The sequence below is a fragment of the Rhinolophus sinicus genome, chromosome 16 (assembly GCF_057876585.1).
Source record: "Rhinolophus sinicus isolate RSI-liver-muscle chromosome 16, RSI-T2T, whole genome shotgun sequence".
In the NCBI taxonomy this organism is placed as follows: Eukaryota; Metazoa; Chordata; class Mammalia; order Chiroptera; family Rhinolophidae; genus Rhinolophus; species Rhinolophus sinicus.
In genome coordinates this window covers 191,098,620-191,122,490 of record NC_142516.1, presented here as the reverse complement: position 1 = coordinate 191,122,490, position 23,871 = coordinate 191,098,620, and the positions used below count along the sequence as shown (strand labels likewise).

At 45.9% G+C, this 23,871-nt stretch overlaps 1 protein-coding gene across 2 annotated transcripts in view; it reads right to left on the bottom strand.

Moving 5' to 3' along the window:
• The window catches only part of CSMD1 (CUB and Sushi multiple domains 1), a 1,607,858-nt gene that overhangs the window by 343,935 nt on the left and 1,240,052 nt on the right, over window positions 1-23,871 (bottom strand). For both annotated transcript variants that reach the window (XM_074329288.2, XM_074329289.2), the window contains exon 12: window positions 21,772-21,884. In XM_074329288.2, coding sequence (XP_074185389.2) covers window positions 21,772-21,884 — 113 coding nt within the window. The remainder of the gene's footprint in view (window positions 1-21,771; window positions 21,885-23,871) is intronic.

Sequence of the window (23,871 nt, the reverse complement as noted above, 5' to 3'; positions counted from 1 at the left end):
TTGCGGGGATGCAAAATGCTACAGCCTCTTGGGGAGACAATCTGGAAGCTTCTGAAAAAGTGCAACATGTACATAATACATGGCTTGACCCTTCCACACCTAGCTAGTTACCCAGGAGACATGAAAGCACGCTAGCCAACAAAGATTTATACAGAAAGGGTGAGAGGAATTTGATTCTTGGTAGCCCCAACTGGGGCCAGGAGGCACAGGAAACTTTGCAAGATGCTAGAAACATGCAAATACATTTTCAGTATAAAACTCCTCTAAAATTTATAATTTTTACCTTATATTTAATAAGTTACTGACAGCCCCACCTGCACTGCAGCAAAACACACACACACGGCCGGAGCCACTGTGTCCAGTTACACAGGCGGTGGGTGCACTGCACCCCTCCAGGGGCCCAGCCATACTGACTGTTTCCTCACTGTCTATGTGCACATCAATCGACCGATATCTGTGTTCTGTATACACTCAGATGTAAAATACATTTTTAGAAGGCTGAACTAAAATACAATTGCTAAATGCACTTCCATATATGCACATATATGTATATATACATGTACACACACACACACATAGTTTTATATATAAATATACGTTCCTCCTCTGCCCTCTGTGATAGGTCTTCCATGGAAATCTGGAAATGTCTTCTATGAGGAAGATGCTTTTACATTACTACCAATATTAACAATACCAGATCACATTTGTAAGTCCTGATTATGTGATGGGAACTGTGTAATCACTTAATACATGTTGTATAGATTTTGAACTGGTCCATAAGTGCCATGAGAGCAGGGGTGTATCTGCTTTGTTTTTCCTTATTATTTTTTTAACATTGAGTACAATACCTGGCACATGGTATTGAACTGATATTTGTCAAATTTACACAGTTTATGTAGTTTCTTTCAGCTTTATAACAGTTCTCACCGCTTTTACAAATACATGAGACAGGTTCTATCATTTACCTCACTGTACAGATAGAAGGACAGAAACTTGAAGAAAGTTCAGCAATATTCCAAACATTGCACTCAGGTCATAAACCATAGAAGTAAGGTTTAAGATCAGGCTTTTCTGACAGCATTACTGGAACTCTTACCCCCTCCTCCTGTTTCTGTTCTGTAGAGAGAGCAGGGGTCCTGCCCGTGAAGGACCCTGGGATACAGTTTCCAGGAATTTGGACCTTGGGGTACAGGAAAAGCTTATAACACCATGGGACGGCTGTTCAGACAACTGAGGCACCATCTTGGCTCTCTCCATAGACCAGAGATGCTGGAGGCATTTGATGGTCCCTCTGGGACATGGGTTTCTATACCAGCTGAACATCAGTATCCATCAATCCATACGTGTGTCCAGAGGCACCATGTGGCCTAGTGCCAGCCTGGCCGCTGCCCCTTATCGTCACCTACAGAAGCACAGTCCCCTTGGATACTCAGGGTTTCCCCCAGCCCATGTGCCCACCACTCACTTTCCTAAATGCACAGCTCTTATATTCCAGTTTATGTGTGTATTCATTATATCAGCAACCGGGATCTATCTCTAACCGGAAGTCAGGGTGTCACTCTGAGTTTGTTATAAAAATATTTAGCCTTTATTCTTCTTGCCGCCTGTCTGCTCACCCCACCCCTACAGCTTTTCTCAGTGGGGCATGCCTTCATCCCTATATGAGAGCTAAAACTGTATTTTACAAAAAACTCTCCTAGTTTTCTTCGATGTACTTCATTCCCGTCAAGAAACACCTGAGCAAACTTCCTTGTGGGTTATTTTCCCTCTGTGCTCAGGTAGGATGTTACCCAAAGGCTAGCTGAACCCCCACTTTACTTTTCCTCTGTCCACAAGGATAACTGGTTCAATGAATTCAATAGTTTCTTCGATTTATCTATAATATCAGAAAGATTAATTTTTCACAGCATCCAGCTGTCTTTTCCACCAGCCTGGAAATCAGCACTCCTACAGTGAATGACAAAGTACCAGCTGTTGGAGCAATATGTTATTTGGGACACTTATTCCTATGTAATCATTTTTTCATATGTAAATAGATGCTTGGAGACACCAAATACTTCAGTGTGATTATGTCAAAGCCCTTAGGTGGGTTCCAGTTTCTGTTCAATTCTTGCAGTTTCCTAGTCTAAAAACTACAGCATCATGATATGGTCTAAGAAAGAATTTCAGAGCCCAACTTGTGGTTCTCAATCAACGAATTACCAGAACACTGATACAGCAGATTGCTCGCTAATGCCTTCATCTCGTTGTTATAGGCAGTACGGAGAGCTGAACAAGACTGAAAAATGGAAGCCTTCGTAGGGAAATGCATTTTAAATAAGATATTGGGATGGAAAAAGTATGTAAATGGGATACAGAAGGTTAAAGGAAAACTCATGTCAAGTGAGATTAAGCAACGAAAATAGACCAACAACTGGGATTCCTACGCAGCTTCTGTGGAGAATTATTCCCGGGTCCTTTGGCACAAATACGTAAAGGGAAATCCTTACAACGGTTGTTCCTGCCTCTTAGTAGAGGAAGTAGATCATCATTTCCACAAAGGAGTCATATCAATATTCTACACTGTTTATGTGAAATGGATCTGCCCTGATACATCTGTCAGTCATATGACTTCGTCGCACAGACCATGTCCATTTCATCACTGAAGAATATACAATATCAATAAATAAGGGTCATTGCCAGGCTCTTCCAATAGCATACGGTATACGAAATTCATTTTAAATTGTGGGCACGTCACTGAAAAAAAATAAGTTTACCTAAAATGCTATAGTATTAACCTAGTTTTTTTTTTTTTTTTAAATAATCTAAGAAATACATTTTATATATAGTCTAGAAGGTTGGAAAGTGACATTTTGATAAAACTTATAAAAAACAAAGAAACAAACTGCATCTGTTAATTTTTGTGAATTTGTAGCCATTGATATGAAGATGAATTTTTTCTCTATTTCTTCCAGTTTATTTCCATGTTTTCTGATCTTGCAGCTTTATTTTGATTTCCTTGCCAGGGCTTTCTACTGCATAGCATTTTCCTGAAACTATTTCCTATCAGAACTCCCTCTGACTTTCAAGCTGAAATTCGGTAAACAACAGGCTTTCTCAATTTCCCTTTTTCCCGAATTGAAGATTGTGGTGGCCTGTGCTGCGGGTGGCGGGCATCTGGCTCCATTTCTCACAGGCGTCCTTGTACAATTAGCACCATTGCTCTGCGTACTCTGTGGGACACTCTTGTCGAGCCGCCCACATCATCCTGTGACAGAGCCACGCGTGGTGCCACGAGCCTCGCGAGCCAGCCAGCCATGCACCACCCACGTGGGGAAGGCCCTTTCCCCTCAGGAGAAAACGAGAGCGTGTCTGCTGTCCGTGTTTCTTTTCCTCTGTTCTAAAGCTAAGGTACGGTTTGCAGTGGCTTTTCATCCTCCCCCTCTCCCCAGAAATTAGATAAGAGCAGGTGCTTTCCTGTCCGGCTCCAGGGCAGAAAAACAGGCTCGTGGTGGCAGCTCCGTCAGTGCCTGCTGGACTGGGAGTGCTCCATGCTCTGCTTCTGGTCACGTCAACTCTGGGGACTGAGTCCCCATGAGCCGGAGAGCCCGGCTCTGCAGCATTTCAGGGCGTTCCCAGGCTAAACCTTCCCCTGAGATGCAAAGACTCCCTTTTAAGTGGCAGGACACTGAGTGGCTTCTGTGCTTCCCCACAAGCTAAGGCGTCTGAGTGCTGTCCTTGGAGGAACCTAGGAGAACAGTGACCAGATCTGAAGAGCATTGGGAAGCCTTCAGCCTTACCCGGGAAATATACAGGAGCCCGGGAAATATACAGGAGCCCGGGAAATATACAAGAGCCCGGGAAATATACGGGAACTCGGGAAATGTACAGGATGCATGTGAGGTGTTATGGTGGTGAAGCTGCAGACAAACCACCACTGGAAACATTCCTCAGAGCCTCCCTGCTTTGCCACCACACTTTCAGGAAATCACCTCTACAGGATACCAGTAAACAGATTTTTTTAAAGGCTTGGTTTCATTTTGAGGCCAGCATATTTCCTAATGCAAAATGTATGTAATTCCTAGCAGATTCTCATATAGTTAACGATAAAATTAAATGTCAGGATGATTTTCTGTTTAATTTCTTCAAAGCGTTTATAAAGACGTGTAGTGAACGTCATATTGCTTGTCCCACGTACAGCTCCGTTAAAGGAAATGACCTGACAGTTCATGTGTGACCTCACTGCACTCTGGCCGGGGCATTTCAACATTTTTCTCCCTTGCATAAGAAGTACCAGCAGGTCCTTCTAAGTAGTGAACATCTTCTAGATTATATTAGTTCTCTAGCAAAAAAAAAAAAAAAAAAAGAGGAAAACAACACTTTTTCATTCATGTAAATTCTCAACGTGTTTCATCTGGTGTGTGTGCCTTTCTTCTGTATGCCCTTCATCCCCGGCCAGCGCCTGGCTCTTGGTGCTGAGTAACGGACCTAACTGAACCCCTGGGACATGCCCACGCCGGGTCCTCCCCGGTCACTCCCCTGGAGGCCTGGCTCTTTAAACTTGTCACCTACTCTCTCCATCAGAGTCAGGACAGAAAGTGCACACTCAAAGTGACAAATGGAGGGTGGAGTCACGAGTGCACATTTGTCACGGGGTTCAGTGACTACAAAGGTTGGTTCGGTCCATGCCCAGGGCTGGTGGCAGTGGATCAGCACATCACGCCCAACATAGCTCCTAGGTGACAGGTGGGTACCAGACAGGAAGCCCCACCTCCTGGGAGGGGGCCCTGCCAGCACTGGCTGGCCCGCCCCACTCTGTTCTGTCTCCGGTCCCCCTCCGGTATCTGCACTGCTGACACCCACGGAGAAGCCAGAGTGAAAGGGGCCATGATGTCCTGTCCCCAGGGCACCGATCTTGGCGAGAATGAAGGAAGGAGGGTCTGAGAGGCCATCAGGGACCCCGTGCCGTCCCTCTCTCCCAACGCAGCCACCTGCTTCCACGGTGCCCCCAGGACCGCATGCTCATGAGGCGTCGCCTGCTGCCCATGTCTGACCTACAACATTCTGCTGTCTGAGCAGCACCTTCTAATCCTCTCGGTCCCTTCTCCTGGAACACCTGTCCTTCCACACGTGTGGTGGGGCGTCCGGTCCACATGGCATGTCTGCTCTGCCCTCAAACCATACCCATCTTGGCCGAGTGCTCACTGCTCACTGGGCACCTCCCACCTCCTGTCCGTCTGTCCGGCCTCCTGCTCGCACTCCGGCTCTCCCCCTCCGTACCACTCAGACCATTCCTTTCCCAGTGGGGTGAGGTCAGGCCACTGGCCCGCACGGCATCACGACACAGCGCCGTGCTGGCTGCCGTTGATTCTTCCTGGCCTGGCTCCGGCCAAACTCAGCTCATCCTGGACGAGTGTCCCAGGCCTCCCCCTGGTCTTCCTCACGCAGCACGGACCACTCAGCACCAGCCTGCTCTGCCGCAGTGCACCTGCTGCCCGAAACCTCCCCACACCCCTGGGCTTGGCCTTGGCCTCTCGCGGCCTCCAGTCCATGGACAGACAGCCACTGTCACTGTGGCCAGGCGTGAGACTGCACATCTCCCTCTTATGTGTCCTGAAGACACAGGGTATTTTTTCATTTCTCCAAAAACATACTGTGAGGCTAAAAATAAGAAGGAAAAAAAATATGATAAGCAGACTGAAACACTGAAAAAAGGCAGCCTGAAAAACTGGTTTATTGCTCATTTAAAGTGTGGAGCTTAATTCTTATCACTAGACTGTGCTTGTCATGCATCAAAAAGCTTCAAAGACTGAAGGGCAAACTCATTTTCTTTGCTTGATCCTCCTGGTAGGGAGGGAAGAAAATCAAACGCTATTGTATGAATTTATCATAATATTGTTCAAGGGGAAAACTCATAAAAATCCTATCCGCTGCTCACTGGATTTGATGTATCCTTGTCTAATACCATCATTTACAGAAGACGGATGAGATAAACAACCAGAAGACAGACCTGCCTCCGTGTGCCACCCCCAGCCCGTTACCGTCAGACTCCACTCAGCAATGTCATCTGCGGGGTAGTTTGCATTCGTATAAAACACACTCTCTGACAATTTATCCAGGTCTGACTTCCTAGGACTACATTTGTTAGGCAGAACGGTTTGTACACAAGGTTACACAAACTTTTATTCCCATGGGCCAGTGGAACATAACGCCAACAGGACAGCCCAGGAGAAGCAAACATACCCAGCAGAATGCCAGCCAGCAGGGGCGATCCTTCCGTGAGTCAATCACCGTTCAGAACAGGTTATGTTCTTTACGGATAGTATTACAGCAACCACATTTGATTGATAGCACTTATGCTTTTCCTTTCAAATAATGGTGAAAACTAAACAAAAAGGGAATAACTTGACAAAGCTAATACTAGCTGCAATTAGATGCAGCTAATTGAGACTGATTTCCAAAATAAAGAAAGGTTTTTTATACACATGAGAATTAATTACCAGTAGAACTTACTAAATAGGAGTTAGAGAGGTGGAAATTAGAAACGTGTGCATTTTCAGTTTCCATCTGTGATTTGGTAAAGACTTCCTTTGGGCTTTTACTTCTAACCAAACTTTGTATCTTGGGCTCACTGTACGCTCACACCCAGCTGTAAGAAGTAACACAGAAAGTAGCGTCCCCCACGGTAACACCTGTCACCCGATACTGATACTGAGTCAGCAAGAGGCAGACCACTTCCCAGCAGCAGGGCCCCACTGCAACCTTCCGGAGGCACCTCGCTGCTGTCCAGCCCCCACCTCAACGAAAGCCCCCACAACCAGTCATCTGCTCCCTATGTCTACGCTTCTGTCATTTCACAATGTCACAGACACGTCACCCTATAGTATGTCTCCTCTTGCGACCCGCTTTGTGCTGGCATCACAGCTCTCTGCGGGTTCACCCAGCTCTTGTATATCTCAATGGTTTATACATTGTTATTGCGGGGTAGTTCTCGGTGCTACAGATGGACCTCAGTTTCTTTAATCATTTGCATGTTTAAGGACATCGAGGGGCTTCCATGTTTCACTATTATGAATAGAGTTGTTATAAACACTTCTGATTATATTACGATGTATCCTGTGAACACCAATCTGCCACACTGCTGTCCAGAGTAGCTGCACCACTTTTCACTCCCGCCGGAAGTGTTTGAAGGCTCACTTTTCCACACCCTTCACAGAGCTTGGTTTGTAACTATTTATTGTGTTTAATTGTAGACACTCTGATAGATGTGTGACGGTATCTCATTTTTGTTTAATTTGCATTTCCCCGATGGCTGATGCTGCTGAACTTTTCAGACAGTAACTTGCCATCTTTAAATCATCTTAAATGAGAGGTCTGTTCTTGTCTTTTGCCATTTGTTAATTGTGTTTTACTGTTGAGTTTTAAAAGCTCTTTCTATATTCTAGATACCTGTCATTTACCAGATAAATGGTTTGAAAATACTATCTTCCAGTCTATAGCTTTTCTTTTCATCTTCTTCATATGGCCTTTCACAGAGCAAAAGTTTTTCATTTTGATGAGGTTCATCAATTTTTCCATTTATGGACTGTGTTTGGTACCAAGTTTAAGAACTTGCTGAGAACCTAGTCCCAGATTGTAAAACTTCTCTTACATTTTTCTAATGCTTTTGTAGTTTTACATTTTACCTTTAGCTCTCTCACTCATTTTCAGTTGATTTGTGCATAAGGTACGCAGCATAGATTAGGTTTTCGTGCTTTTGTTGTTGTTGTTGTTGTTTTGCATTTATGTCCGACTGGTCCAGTGCCATTTGTTGAAAGGACTGTTCTTCCTCTACTGACTTGCTTTTGCACCAGGTCAAACATCAAGCGGACACACATTGATCTGTGGGGCTGCTTCCGGGCTCTCCCTGCCATGTCATTGGCCGACGCAGCTTCCTTTCCTGCAACACCACGCTATCTTCATTACTATAGCTCTGTGTTAAGTGTTCACATTGGGGGAACTGCGTCTCCCAGTTTATCCTTTTTCAAAGTTATTTCAGCTATTCTAGTTCCTTTGCTTTCCATGCACATTTTAGGATAATCTTGCTTGCTGAGATTTTGATAGCAACTGTGTCAAACCAACCTGAGAATTGGCATCTTTAGTCTGTTTTAGTCTTCCAATTCATGAATACAATGTATCTCGCCATTTACTTTCATTTTTAAATTTCTTGCAATGACAGTGTGGAATTTTTAGCATGTGAGTCCTAGATGTTCACTTAATTTTCACCTCAGTATTTCATTGTTTTGAACGACTGTAATTGGTACTGAATTTTTTTTAACTTTGTTTTGATAAGTGAATATTTATTGCTAATATATGAAAATACAATGGATTTTTTAAGCTGATCCTGTATGACATAATTCACCAAACTGGCTTATTGTTTCTATTAGGGTTTTTTTCTGTGAATTACTTGGCACATTCTATAATGACAACGTATCACCTGAAAAAAGAGTCAGTTTTATTTCTTGCCTTCCAATGTGTGTGGTTTGTATCTATTTTCTTTCTGAAATGATTGCAACTCCCAGCGCCGTGTGGAGTGAGAGCGGGGAGAGCAGGCACCTTGCCTTGTTATCCACCTGTGGGGAGACATTCCGTCATCCACCGTGAAGCTCCAGTGTTAGCTGTACAGGTTTGTTGTAGATGCTCTTTATCAAACTGAGCAAAGTTCCCTCTGTTCCTATTTTTCTGAGGATTTTTATTAAAAAGCGGTGCAATAGCTAGTTGAATGGGGGTCTCACAAATATGCGTCCGCCTCTTCATCCTAGAAAAGTGTAATGTGAATTTACATGGAAAAAGGGTCATTGTAGACGCCATTTGGTTCAAGATCTTGAGATGAGATTACACTGTACTATCTGGGTGGGTCCTAGTCCCAGTGACAAGTGACCTTATAAAAGACATCAGAAGATAAAATTATGTAAAGATACAGGCAGATATTGGAGTGATGTAACTCTGAGACCAGGGTGCCAGGACAACCCGCAGAAGCTGGAAGGGACAAGCGAAGCTTCTCTCCCGAGGCCCTGGAGGGAGCACGGCCATCATGCTGGATCCAGACCGCGGCCTGCAGGACACTCTGGCGGAATGCTCTCCTTGTGTCCTCAGGAAACTAGTACCGTTGGTGGCATTTTGTCACATGCTTTTTCTGTATCAATTGCTACAATCATGTGATTTTTGTCCTTATCCTGATAATATGATGATTTATATTAATTGACTTTCAAATATTGAACGAGTCTTTCATTCCTGGAAAAAGTTACATCTGGTCATGGTTTACAATTACATATGTGTATGTGTGTGTGTGTGTGTGTGTGTGTGTATACATATATGTACACATACATATATATGTATATGTATGTTATTTGCTACTATTTGTTAAGGATTTTTGCCTCTATGTTCATGAGGGATATTGGTCTGTCATTTTCTTCTTTGTAATGTCTTTGTCTACTCTGACATCAGCTTCACAAATTAATTGACAAGTATGCTCTATTCTATTTTCTGGACAAAATTGTCTAGAATTGGTGTTAATTTCTCTTTTAACAATTTTTTATTAATTTTAATTATTAAAATGGCTTTCCCCTTCTGAATCATAATATTTTTCTTTAAAATTATAATTACAATAAATTAATTGTGCATTCATGTGACAATTTAAAAAATCAATCAAGGCTTGTACTTATGCCTACAATGAAAAAACTAATTTGAATAATACACTAGAAAGAAGTGTTTTCTGCATACCTCTTACTTAAAAAATATGTGAAAAGATAAATTTACAAGGCTATTTGCCAGATTATTTTTAAAGCGGAAGACTGGACATAACCTTTCAACAGGTTAGAAGACTGAGTAAATAAATTATGGCCCATCCGCTATGGAGTGCCATGCATCTAGAGATAGAGACAGATGGGGAGAGAGGGTCAGAGAGCCAGAGCACAAGAGAGCAAGAGAGAGAGCGACACCAAAGAGAGAAGTGGAGATGGGGCTAGAGGTAGAGGAGGGAGCAGTTTTCTTACACACCGTGGGAAAGCAGTCAGCAAAACGCACTGTGGCAAACTCTACAGGTCAACTGAACCTCTTCCTTTTACAAATAAATTACAAAAAAAAGAGACAATAAAAGTACAAATTAAGATACTTCCAATATCATCCACCAATCAATCCCCAAACAATGAATTTTTAATAATAATTTCAGCACTTACAGCATATCAGAATGACGGAGAGAAACCTTGCTTGCATTTTGTATGGGTCTCACAGGTGGGTTGAAAACATGATTTTTCTAACGGCCCTGATGTGTGTTGAGCAGCTATTATATTCTGGAGACTGTCACATGTGCATATACATATGTCACTTTCACAGGTGGACATATATGTCACTGTCACATGTGCACACACATATGCCACTGTCACAGTGCATATACATGTCACCGCCACACATGCACATGCATGTCACTGTCACAACTGCACATGCATGTTACAATCACATGTGCACATACACACATCACTGTCACATGTGCACATACACATGTCGCTGTCACATGTGCACATGCACATGTCACTGTCACACATGCACACACGTCACTGTCTCATGTGCACATACACGTCACTGTCGCATGTACACACATGTCACTGTCACAGTGCACATGCATATGTCACTGTCACACATGCACATGCACGTCACTGTCACATGTGCAGATACATACAGCACTGTCGCATGTGCACATATATACATCACCGTCTCACTTATTCTCACAAAGACCCTACGAGGAGTATGAATGATGCCCATGTCACAGACAGTTCTCAGAAAGAGGAGACGAATTACAACAGAGATAACTTAAGCACACAGCTCCAAACAGGTGACGCCGAGACCCTGTAGCCCCGATTCTCCACTATTCACAGCTCTTCACACTACACTTTTCCTTTTAATGGAGCGGAGCCCTCAGGAGAGTGAGGGTGATGAGTCTTTACATCACACGGCACAAAAGAGGAAGCCTGCAGAAAGGGGGCGGGTTGGGAGACAGCTGCAATAATCGAGGTGGAAATGCATTTGAAATGGTGAGGATGGGAAAAAGAAGATCACGTAACAAATCAGCGTTTCTTATTTATTTTTTAAAAAACTGCAAGAATAACAACAAAATCATGTAAATAGTAAAAGGATAAAACGTTGAGGAAAGACAAAAATAAGAACACTGATGTCAACTGAGGGATTATAGCCTTGAACAAAAGTGGGTAATTCATCTTTGTATATTACGGAAAAAGCATAAAGTTTACTTCCATCACTTTGAGTCTAAAGCAGATTGTACATGGAGGAAATGTGAAATGACGGCTTGTTCTGAGCATACCAGTGGGAGAAAGGAACGTAATGGAAAGTCAGAAATACTGTCCAAGACCTGGATTGATAATTATATTTTTGACAAGAAAGAAAAGTTTGAAAGATAACAGTAAAGTTGAAATGTACTGAAAACTAATTTGAAAAGTTTGTTGTAATGGAATTGACTGAGAAAGGAAATAACCACGGCCTTAGGGAGGTAAAGGACGCAGGAGGGGGGGACAGTGAATGTGCTTTCTGAAGCATTATTAGACCACGGAAGTGAGAGTACCCGGAGTCAAAGCCACTTACAATCACATTGCACGTGCTATTATAACACGTGTTTTCTTTCTTTCCCGAGAACACCCATTCAGGTAAACTGCAGATTTATCTAGACTGTTTGCAAAACACACAGTGTAATGACAGCCTCCAGTTGAGAACCCTTTGAGAGACTTTAATGTGCTTTCATATCCATTTGTGCAATTTACCTGGACAAAATCCCAGTTATTCTTATCCCCACTTCACAGATAATGAGACCAGCGATCAGAGGATCAGTGATGAGCTCACAACTATACTGGATTCTAAAATCAGTCGAGGTTAAAATGCTGTTAGTCATAGCTTAAATTCCACTTACAACTGGATTGCTCTAATGAAGGTTTTGTGCAGGTAGACAAAGCAAAGCCATTTAGGAAATCTGGTTAGAAAAAAAAAATCTTGCAAAAGGTATAATAAAATAAACAGGAAAATATGCCATCTTTAAAAATTACTTTGTAGTACAAAAGTACATGTGAGATAACCTAGAATCTGGAATGCTGACACCTACTAGACAGAACTACTAGTTAGAAATACAAACGTGTGTGGGTTGTGCTCAAGTCTTGAGCTCTGCATTCTAGCTGATAACCTTAGCAAACCCTCTAACTTGAAGAAAACGTGGAACAATCACAGCGCTAACTGAGGTGAAGGAAGAAAGGAAAGGATTCACATGCTGTCTGTTTGCACAGAATGGCTTGCTCGTAAGTGAGCTGAAGATGCAAAGAATAAAAAAAAATGGCAAAGTGAGAGTTCATGTTCAGGAAGGTAGAAAATTCTTAATAAAGTTAACATGCTGCATAACATCAGCTGTGGTATTTTCAGCACCTCATTACTAAAAGGATTTAGAAAACATCAAAAGAGCAAGAGAGATGATCAAAGCACCTCAGACACTGATAAAAGATGAAAGGGTCTCAGCTGAGAAGAAAAATGATACTGCGATGGCCTCCACATCTATCAAACACAAATTAATGAAAACGGCCACATATTTTCTCATGGCACAATTTCAATACAGCTAAATATTTCAATGAAATAAAAATGCTAATTTTATCAGTGGAGATGAATAGCCTGAGTCCCAGAAAAAGGAAACGGGATGAACAAAAGAGTAAAAAGGACGGGGCTTATGTTCTACCCAAAGGCAAACCACATCGGTGACAAGGTGGGAAACACAGTACAGGGGTAAGCGGGGCTCCTGTCACAGAGGGCTTGGGGACCCACGCTCAGCAGCTGTGTGTGGCTCTGCAGGTGATGGGGAACCAACTGTCATGGAGGAGACCCAGAACGCTGGGAGTTTTCTGAAGGATCAGGTCTGAAGAGCTGATCTTTTGGCCTCTTTTTAGGGCTCCTCTCTCCTGGCTGCTCAGGTTCTCCTGTGCAACCTCGTCTCGGATCAGTCTGTGCGATTTCGTTGGAGCCGTAAACCAGGCAGCCTCACCTACCATCCTGCCTCAGGGATGACAGGTGACACGCGTGGCCCAGGAGACAATGGTGGGGTGTTATAGAGGCAGGGCCACTCAGAGCTCAGAGAACACGGGAGGGACGTCCATCCCTGCGAGTGACCTGTCCTAGAAAAAGGCTCCTGCAGCACTCCAGACGGCCTGAAGGACGGGGGAAGTCCCCGCAATGGAGAGCGTGACTAGGGACCTGGCAGGGGCTGGGACCCTGCACGACTCTGCCGTCAGAAGTGGATGATGCACAAGGGACCGGGAATGGGAAGCACGCAGCCATGACCTGGGCACAGTGCAGCTCTTGCCACGATGGGCCGATCCGAGAACGGAGAGCTGACTTGATGTTGTCTGCCCAGTAGCAGGTAGAGAAAGATCTTAATGCATCGGCAGGGCATGCAACGGGAGATGAGAGGCCACCCGGGGTAACAGTCCATCTGCTGACCTGTGAGGGGCACCGAGCTGAGATATTCCAGGAGTGGGCCCGCCTCCTTCCCGCAGACACACCTTGCTTGCAGCACCCACGTCTGACACAAGGACTCCCCCTCCCCCACTGGAGTGTGCAGGTGACATTCCCAGGTGAAATGCACCCACAGCGCAGTGTGAATGCAGCGGACACGACGCACAGTGTAAACCGAACATGACCACGTTGGGAATTCGTGCAGAATGTCTGTTCAGTGCGGGCGGGGGGGGGGGGGTGCAGCAGATGCTGAAGTGGATTCAGGTTGGTCTGGGAAAGGGCGCTGGGGAGGCTGTGAAGGGGACCGGCCTGCTTAGGGACTGGGGAGGAGGCAAGTCATCGCACAGGGACTGGAGGGCAGGTGACAGGGTGAGGCGGGACTCACTGGAACATGGGGGGGGGGCGCTGGGATCAGAACAGCCGACCACAGGGGTCCGTGCTGTGCGCTGGCTTCTTTGCCACGGGGCTACAATTCCATGAAATGTTTAAAGCCTAAATGACATTATTGAAAACAACTGGAGAGAACCTAAGACTATATTACTAAGGGTCCAGGGGCCCAACGTGATGCGTAACATCCTGATCGCCTAGGAAAGGGCTACGGCTTCAGACTTCCCCCCTCTGTCCACTTGTCCTGCATGTTTCAGGACCTGCTAAGTGCCCTCCACCTGGCTCAGAGCTGCACAGGTGCCCGCAGTGGGAAGAGGCCCCAGCGCCCCAGGCTACAGGACAGACAGACAACTGAACACCCACCATGATGGGGGCTGTTCACACAGCAGGGATGTGTAGACAGAGCCTCTAACAGAATCCAGACAAGGGGAGCTTACCGGAGAAAGTCATGTTTGAGCTGAGACAGAAACACGTGCAAATTACTTGTATGATAAAAGCAGGGAACGTTGCCCTGATGGGAAAGGATGTGTGCGAAGGTGAGAGGACGTGCATGTTCCCTGTGGTAGGAACATGGAGGGTGCCCGTGGGAAGCAGGAGGGAGGCTGCAGTGTGGCCACCAGGTGACATTACCCTCTGCGGGCTCCAGGAGGCGCTCAGTGGGGGCAGCCCCCTGAATTTCCTTTTAAAGCCCCGAGAATTGGGACAGGAGTTCTGAGTGCGGGTGGCTTAGAAGGGGCCTGCCAGCAGGGAGGGAGAAAACCAGGACATATCTGTGACCACCTGAAAAGATGCCACCGTGGGCAGTCTTAGGGTGCAGGAGAGATGCTGGGAAGAAGGGTGCAGAGGGAGCACACTGAAGAGCTGGAACTGGCACATCAGAGAGGACGAGAACAGCGTTCTCCACCAAGGGTGCTGCTGAGAAGCGACGCTGCCCAGACCCTCCCAGCACACACAGAAAGGACCTGGCAGGGGCCAGGGCGACCCAGAGGTCAGATGACGGCAGACACGCTGGATCGTGTGTTCCGGGCCAGGTGGTCCAGAAGCACATGGCTGGGCACCAGGACAGTATACGTTTGGGGCATTAAGGACAATGCTCAGTTTCGTTTCAGGGGTTTCAGGACAAGTGACACTAAGTTTCTCCTCCCAGCACGTTACATGAATGGTGATACTCAAGGAGCCCAGTATGAAGGAACCGCCAGCCCAAGCCCCGTGGGAGGGGATGCCCGCAAAGGGCTCACTGTAGGCCGTGCACGCGGCTCCACAGCTGCCTCTGGGCCCTGCACAGTGGAGGCGGCGTGCGGGCTGCCCTGCCTGTAGCCAGGTGCCTTGCTGGGCAGTGCCCCAGACAGAGGACTCGCTCTGCAGCACAGAAGCCACAGCAGCAGGCAGCAGGTTTGCGGGGCGGAACCCACTGGGCCCGTCCTACACCACAAGGCCCAGAAGCACCTCGCATCACGGGACAAAGGGAAGAACTGAGAGGCACAGCCGAGGAGCCAGCCTGGAGGGGATGCCAGCAGGCTGAGCCATCAGTGACCCAGGAGGGTGCTGGCACCTGTGTGTGGGCGGAGCTCATGCAGCCAGGACCCAGGCAGTGGGAGCAGGACGACCTGCCCCAGTGTCCTTCCCGGACTGAATCTGGGGGTCCGTGCTCCCAGAGTGCTCAACTTTCATTTCTGTGCGTCCACCAGCCTGGTCCTCAGAGGGTGAATGTTTCCAGCAGCGGGGATGGGAAGGGTCCCACTGCACCTTACATGGCACCTCCTGCGTGACGCCTGCGAGAGCATCCTGCCACAGGACTAGGTAGTAAGCAGGGAGCCATCGTATTTGGGGGATAATTGCCCTGATCGTGACGAAGAAAGAGGCAGAGAGAGAAGGGACGGTGGCACCCAGGGGTCTACAGGGACTCCCTTCGCACCCCCTTGCCCACGCAAAATGAAGGTGGACGAGGACAGCAGCTGTGCGTGCGAAAAGCATGGAGCTCACTCACCGAGACCCTCAGGGCTGTGGTCTGGGTCTCTGCCACCTGAGCCCCTTGGACCAGCAGAGGAGCGAGCGGGAGAGAGGCCATTGCAGAAGGGGCCGGAGAGGAGCGCGGCCGTGAACCTGTGTTGTAAGTTCTCCTCGGAAACGAGACGACTTAGTCTTGGAGAAGCAGTTGCCAGGTGTGGAGAGCGGATGAGATGCGGTGAAACGCCGCCCACACACCCTCTCCAGACCCCGGCGCGGCCGGCCCTCAGCTACTGGGAAAGGAAGGCTGCAGCCCTCCTCAGGCGTCAGCCCAGACGGGGCCGGGCGCGCTGGGGGCCGCCCACAGCAATGGCTGACGGTGCCAGGGCCAGCCTCCTTGCTTCGATTGGGGAAACTCTGAAGGGTCATCCCAGCCCCAGAACGTCCTGCGGGGTCAGCAAGGGCACCTGCCATCATGCCCTCTCTCACCTTCCCCCTCCTCCTCTCCCTCCGGGTGTCTCCCGGGGCACCCCCAGCACACCTGTCTCCACCTGTCTCCACCTCAGAGTGAGCGTCCAGCGCAGGGTAAGGGCTCACAGGTGTAAATCAGGCCTGTGACCTTTTAGCCCACATTAGATACAAGAGCATATCTGCTGCGAGAAAGGAAATGCACTTACAGACGCTTGGTGACATTCGACTGGGAACGTGCACAACATTAAAACAAAAGGGTACCTGCAGCCGTTTCGCACAGCTTTGCCCCGTTATTCTGACAGGCACTTTCCTGCCTGACTTTGTCTGAGGAGCTTGTCAGCTTCACACCAACAAGCCAGGACCATGGGCTCCCTTCCCATACGGACCCGCGAGCTTTCACCCGTTCAGTGGCCACACACCACCCCCTCAGTCCACTGAGGCCCTGAAAATGGGTGCGATGGCACAGAGGACCAGGAGAGTCTGGGCCAAGTGCCAGCACACAAGCAGGGACGTGCTGTGGTGGTCAGGGAGCTCCAGAGACAGAGACGGACGAGCTGGATCATCAACGAGAAATCCGTCTGTCTGTCTGTCATCTGTCTGTCTGTCTGTCTGTCTATCTATCTATCTATCTATCTATCTATCTATCTATCTATCTATCTATCTATCTACCTACCTACCTACCTACCTACCTACCTAATCTATCATCTATCTAAAGGCACTGATTTGTTAGAAGGAATCAGCTTGCACTTCTGAGACTGAGAAGTGCAGGCCCACGACAGGGGTGGTACAGCTCCAGTCTGAGCCCAAAGGCCTGAGCAGTAGGAGAACTGATGGTGTAAGTTCAAGCCCAAATCTGAGTCCAAAACTTGGAGATGAAACACTGGCTTTAATGACCAGTGTTTTATCTCCAAGACTGTCAGGTGGAGAGAGAAATTCTTCACTCAGCCTGTTGTTCAGGTCAGACCTTCAGCTAATTAGATGCGGCCCACCTGCATTGGAAGGGCAATCTGCTTTATACAGTCCACTGACTCGATGTTAACCTCATCAGAAACCCCTTCACAGACACACCCAGAATACGGTTAATCAAATGTCTGGGCATCAGTCAAGTTGACAAAAATTTCACCATCACAAGCATCTCAAATACTATACAACATTGATTTTGTCTTTTCAAGAACGGTGAGGAGAAACGCCACCCTGCTCAGTGCATTCACTCTACTGGGTGCATCACGCTCTCCCTCCTCACGGATGTACAGACCCTCAGTTACAGGCCAAGCTGCCTCACTGATCTCCACTCCCTCCCAGTAGCAGTGTGTTCACAAGGACATAAGAAACAGTCATGCTGAACTCCCATGATTTTACTGAAATCATCCTCAGCAGGAGCCCCGAGGAGGTCTTGTTTTGCTGCACAGCAACACATCGCAGGGGACGGTTCCTTTCATTTACCCCCTGCTAAGATTTAAACAGCTGTGGCCCAATTTGTCAAACACGATTCCTGAAAAGGCAGTTCATCAGCACATGGGACGGGCTCTACGGAACGTCGTTTCTGTGACACACACAACCCCGCGTTAGCACACTTCATGACAGACCGAGAACCCACAGAAATGCAGTGCCACCCACAAACAAACTCGCAGGTGTTTGTACTAACATCCGGGCACTCAGTGTGCCAGCCTTCATCAGTGCTCAGAGGACACTGTCGGGAGTGAGTGATGGGACTTTCCCTTTCCTTTCCATCAGCTGTGAAACATGACGCACGTTCCACTTTAAACGTGTGTCGTGCGGGAGACCCTGCTCGCTGCGCCATTTGTCGTGCGGGGGACCCTGCTCGCTGCGCCATTTGTCGTGCGGGACGGCCTGCGGGGTCTCTGCTCCCGCTCCCCACATGAGAACGCAGGATATGGTGAGGCCAAAAAGGAACACGCACGGAGCCATAGGTAGGGGAGTCATACCACTATGGTCTCACTGGAGGCTGGGTTCACTGGACGTGCGACCTGCTGTCCGTTTTGTCTGCAACCCACCAACGACTCTCTTTCACTCTCCTCCACTCTCCTCTCTCTCCTCCGTAGCCGCAGCAGTTATATTAGTGGCCAATTGGCTAACTGGCTACAGCTGACGGCCACCTACTACCCGAGCCAGCACTCCTCCACGTGAGGCCAAGAGCCTGGAAACTACTTTCTGGGGATCTGTCCCCACAACGTGTATAATCTCAAGCTCTATTACAGTAATACAATATTTAACAAGAATTCTGCTGTATTGTTAAATGTAAGATTGGCTTAGAAATACAATTTTTTGGATCCTAAGTAGTTACTTTTGTAACTTAATGATAGGAATTTAAAAAATACAGTGGAAAAACTATGCACTAAGCCTGTTAGCTTCCATGTATATGGTCTGATGCCTGCTGTATGTATGAATTATCATATGATTTATATATTATATATGTGCATGTTATGTATCCTACATAACATTTATAAAATGTATTGTATATGTTCGGTCTCACACCACTCAGTTAATAGTTGAATAGTATTGTATTATACAGGTGGACTATAATTATTTACATCTATATTTTTTTACTTTTTAAATAGATTATTTTGATTAAATATTTTCATGTGTAAGGTTTTAAACAAACAAATCTCACCTCTCTTCCATCACTTTCTCAAACAACCTACATATCTCCTTAAAGATGTCTCATTTTTACAGTTCGAATAATACTTTTTCTGATTATTTTCTTATGGCAGATTATCAGCATTCTCTCTTTACACACACACACACACACACACATACATATATATACACATATATGTATGTATATATATGCCATGTTTCCCCAAAAATAAGACCTAGCCAGACAATCAGCTCTAATGCGTCTTTTGGAGCAAAAATTAATATAAGACCCGGTCTTACGTTATGTTATATTACATTATGTTATATTATATTATATTATATTATATTATATTATATTATATTATATAGACTCGGTCTTATATTATAGTAAAATGAGACTGGGTCTTATATTAGTTTTTGCTCTGAAAGACACAGCAGAGCTGATGGTCCGACTCGGCATTCTTTTCTGGGAAACACGGCATCTGCACCTTCCCGTCCTAACCTCGGAAGGCCATGTAAACACTGTATTGTTCTGGAGCAGTTTACCCAGGAGTCATTAGCCTGCCCCACCCCGTTTTCCAGCAAGGGGATATGGTTCACGCATCTCTAAGGACACTCCCATGGGGCCCGCTCCTCAGTGCAGGGCTTTTCCCGCTGCAGCAACCTCAGCTCCCGAGCGACACATGCAGCCAGACCACGCTGTGTTGACCCACCGAACGCAGGACACTACCACACTACCATCCAGTGGGCTTGTGGTTTCAAGGTCGGTAGATGCTTTTCAATGATCTGGCCCATGGGCTTCGTACGCAATAAATCCTTGTTATATCCTTTCAGCTTCTGGATGCTCTACACACTTGGAAAGGAAGAGCATGGTGTGTCTGTACTCAAATTCACAAATTGAAGCAAAGTAAAATCCCGACTCTCAGGTTTCTCATCCCCACCTACACGCACACTCATCCATCAGGTTGAAGAGGTAAATGAACTCACTACTTAATGAAGGAACCAGTAAGATATTTTACAAACTGTTTCAGAGGAGAATCCAAAGCATACGCACATACAGACAATCAGCAAGCCTGAAATGAATTCGCTAATAGATGTGAAGTCATCAATACCCACAGGGCAACGATCAATTGGCTCCTGCAGGTAAAATCATTTGCATGTTGGGGGTCAGGAACCATCTGCATGGCTGTCGGTTTCCTAGGACTTTCTGGGTTGTAACAGCTCAAAGACAGTGAGAGACACAGACCACCATGGAACTGGTTAACCGGGAAGAGTCTGCCGAACACTGAAAGGTTGGCGAAGACTATTTTTTTTTGTCCAGGACCATTTCATAATTTTTCCTGACAATAACTTAAAAAATGTTTCTTTCTAACAGTGCCCCTACAGTAAAACAATCCAAATAACATAATCACCATTTCTATTACAGTACTTTGTAATTTGTTAGTTGCTTAGAATTTTAAAACTTATTTATGTATAGTATCTAAAATTTTGAAAATTTAGATTATGTGAAACATACATTTATTTTTTTTTTAATTTTGAATACCCATTGTATATTTTCCTAGGTTATAGTTTATAAATACAAGTTTATTTTCAATAATAGATTATTTTGTGCGTTAGGAAAAATATCTGGATGGGTTAAAAACATATATTCCTGGTTATTTTGATGACATAGCTATGAATCCACAGGCATTTGTAAGACATATAAGAATGATCCTGAGAAGCTTTCTCGTGATGATAGCCTCAATTCAAGATGATAATAGGTTCTTTTCAATCTTGCTGAAAGTGACTTCAAATTAGTTGTGGCTGAGTGTGTAAGTGGCTGGGGTGTCTAATAGTGGCAAATGTCACTGAGTTCCCAAAGATGCCTAGCGCACCTGAGGAAAGGCTGGACTGAGTAGAGGCCAGAGGCTGACAACTACAAGAGCACTGGGATCACGCAGCTGCGTCCCACGTCTCAAGCCAAAGCCTGAGTGGAGAGCAAGACATGTGGGAGTGGCTTGCAAAAGATTACAAATAAAGGTCATTTCAGATGCACTATGCCATTCTCTCCACTTCTGCTTACCTTTTGAAATTTTCTATGATAAAAAGATTTTCAAAATGGCAGCCAACATGCTAAGGTTAAAGATACCTGTTTCCTAGGAGAGCTCCCAGACAAAACAACAGGGATGGTCGCAAGGCGGGGTGGTGTCTGAGCTGCCCCACACTGAGCACCACGCTGGAGCCGGGCACTGTGCTGGGGGCCCCCAGCAGGGCCAGCGCTCTGCAAAGGCTGCTGCCCAGGCAGCTGGAGACGACGACCTCACGTCTCTGAGTACAGCCCTTCCCCAGAGCAACGGGAACAACTAGCTCCCCAGCAAGCCGCCTTCTCCTGCATAAGTAAGGCCTCCGCAGGGTCCCCTTCGCTTCCTCCATAAAACAGGTGCACATGAGTACGTACACAGTAAAGCTGAACTGAATCGGTGCCGCTCAGATCCACGCTCTGTTCACAACCAGTTTCCCTTAGTTATAAGCACAACGCCCCCTCCCAGGAAGATAAGAAATGCCAAGATGCACAGGGAGGCACATGTTTCACAGACAACGTTGTAACTTAGTGTCACTGTCTAATCTGACATAATAATGGCAGACATCACGGCAAGCCAAGCTTTCAGAAAGTTAAACTATCTCCTTGGTAAACACAAAAGCAAAACAAAACAAAAACTCTAAGTATGACTTTAAGGAAACTGGAAACATCCATCCGTGTTTAGAAGACTGCTCCGACTTGTCAACGCTCTTCATGTTTAACACACAGAGCAGGGTCCGAGCCCTCGGCAGATGTGCTGCCGTTAAACGCCGTGAGGTGTGTTCTGGCCATACCTTGGTAAACAGCTTTGAATCCAGGTGAGGCGATGCTGTCGTCAGACTGCAGGTGCAGCCACATCTGGTTGCTCATGCTCACGATGAGGTCAGGGACGCTGGACCCAGTGAGTCTGCACAGAAGACAAACGGAAACCGTTATTCAAGGCACCCTTATCTCTATTGCCACCCTGAGGGTGGCTCTTGCTACTTAAACAAATGAATCATATAGATAGACAGGTAGATAAATAGATCTATACATAGAGAGGGCAGGCACAATACCCTCCTTCAAAGAATCAAGTCACGTATACCTTACATTTAAGCCTCAATATCACTTATGTTTTAAAGCAGTTATTCTAGTCTACAACCGCAAATTTTTATGTTTAACTTTAAAAATCGACTTAGGGTAACCACCACCCCATTTTTCTGAAACTGAAGACCTTCTCCTGGTGCAGGACTTTCAGTGCTAAAGCTGGGACAGTTCTGGAAAAACTGGGAAGGTTGGTCACCCCGTTGATGGCGAGTTATAGCTACAGCTGTAGGGCTATAACACCTCACCGTCACCATGAAAGCGCCTCTAAACTGGGAAACTTTCTGGTCCAGTCTGGAATATCAGCTAACTTTACCACAAAATCTCTTAAAAATACATTCTAGGATGGAATAGTGTTCAGCACAAAAAGAAATGAGCTCTCAAGCTATGATGAGACATGGAGGAACCTTAAATGCTTATTGATAAGTGACAGAAGCCAGTCTGCACAGGCTGCACACTGCATGATCCCAATGCTGTGACATGCTGGGAAAGGCACAACTATGGGGACAGTGACAGATCAGTTATTTCTAGGGGTTGGGGGAGGGGTGAACAAGGAGAGCACAGGGATGTTTAGGGCAGTGAGACGCCTCTGTGTGACGCTGTGATGGTGGCTATAGGACATTACACATCTGTCCAAACCCACAGAAGGAGCGACACCAAGAGTGACCTGATGTGAACTGTCGACGCTGGGTGGTGACGCGTCAGGGCAGGCTCATCAGGTGTCACAACTGTCCTATCTGGTGGGAACGTTGACAATGGGGGAGGCTGTGCCTAGGGGGTAGGGGTTGTGGGGAATCTCTGTATCTTCCTCTTAGTTTTGCTCTGAACCTAAAACCACTGAAAATAAAGTTTTAACATGCATATAGGTACCCAAAGGTAACCCTGCATTAAGAGAAGACTGACAGGAACAGCATGCGTACGGACATAGACTTGGCAAATTTACTGGACTTTCCCCTGCATATTGGCGTGCGGGTCACACCGAATGGAACGGAAGCTTCGGTGAAGCAATCACCGTGTAGACCAACAAAACACTCACACAGCCCCTGCTGTCAGCCAGTGGAAAGAAACACTGGATCCATTGGCTGAACTCAACATGCTCACAGAAAGACGTGTTGAAATAGAAAAAACGGAAGAAAAATTCAATTCAGCCAAAACTAATGTCTAATAAAACAGGAAGCTTTGCTTTCAGCCAAGTGGTTTTGGGAATGTGAATATGTGATTCGCCCCATCAATCATACCCTTTGTCCATCAAACCGACATTCTCACCACGGGTGAACAGAACACCTGATTCTTTGTTTCTTCAAAATGTGAAGTAACTCATGCAACGTTATACACAAATTGAAACAAAGGAAGTATGTCAGTGAGTGATACGCAGTCACTAAATATGCATTTTTTCTGAAGAATTTTTCTTTGTTGGATAGACTCGAGGTTTTATTTGCTTGTTTGCTTTAAAGAAATATTTTTGTCTTCCCTATGCATACATCTTACTGGAGTATATCCTACCCCAACGTGCACAACCTTAAATGTCTAGTGTCACTGCAGAGTTTCACTTAAGATTATAAAGCTGTAACATTTAGTCCTTGCAAGGAAGGGCTTTGTCTAGTCTTTTACTTTCAATTATTCTATGTCTGCATATTACGTGTTGGCCTTTTATAAGCATCACAGAATTATTTTACATTATTTTTAGTCAATTAATTTTATTTATATTATTTTTATCTAATCAAGAGTCTTGCCTTTTCTTTAGGATATAATTAATCATAAATTAAAGTTAATTTTTTGTCATTTTCCCTTTTTTGATTGGTCAATTATTT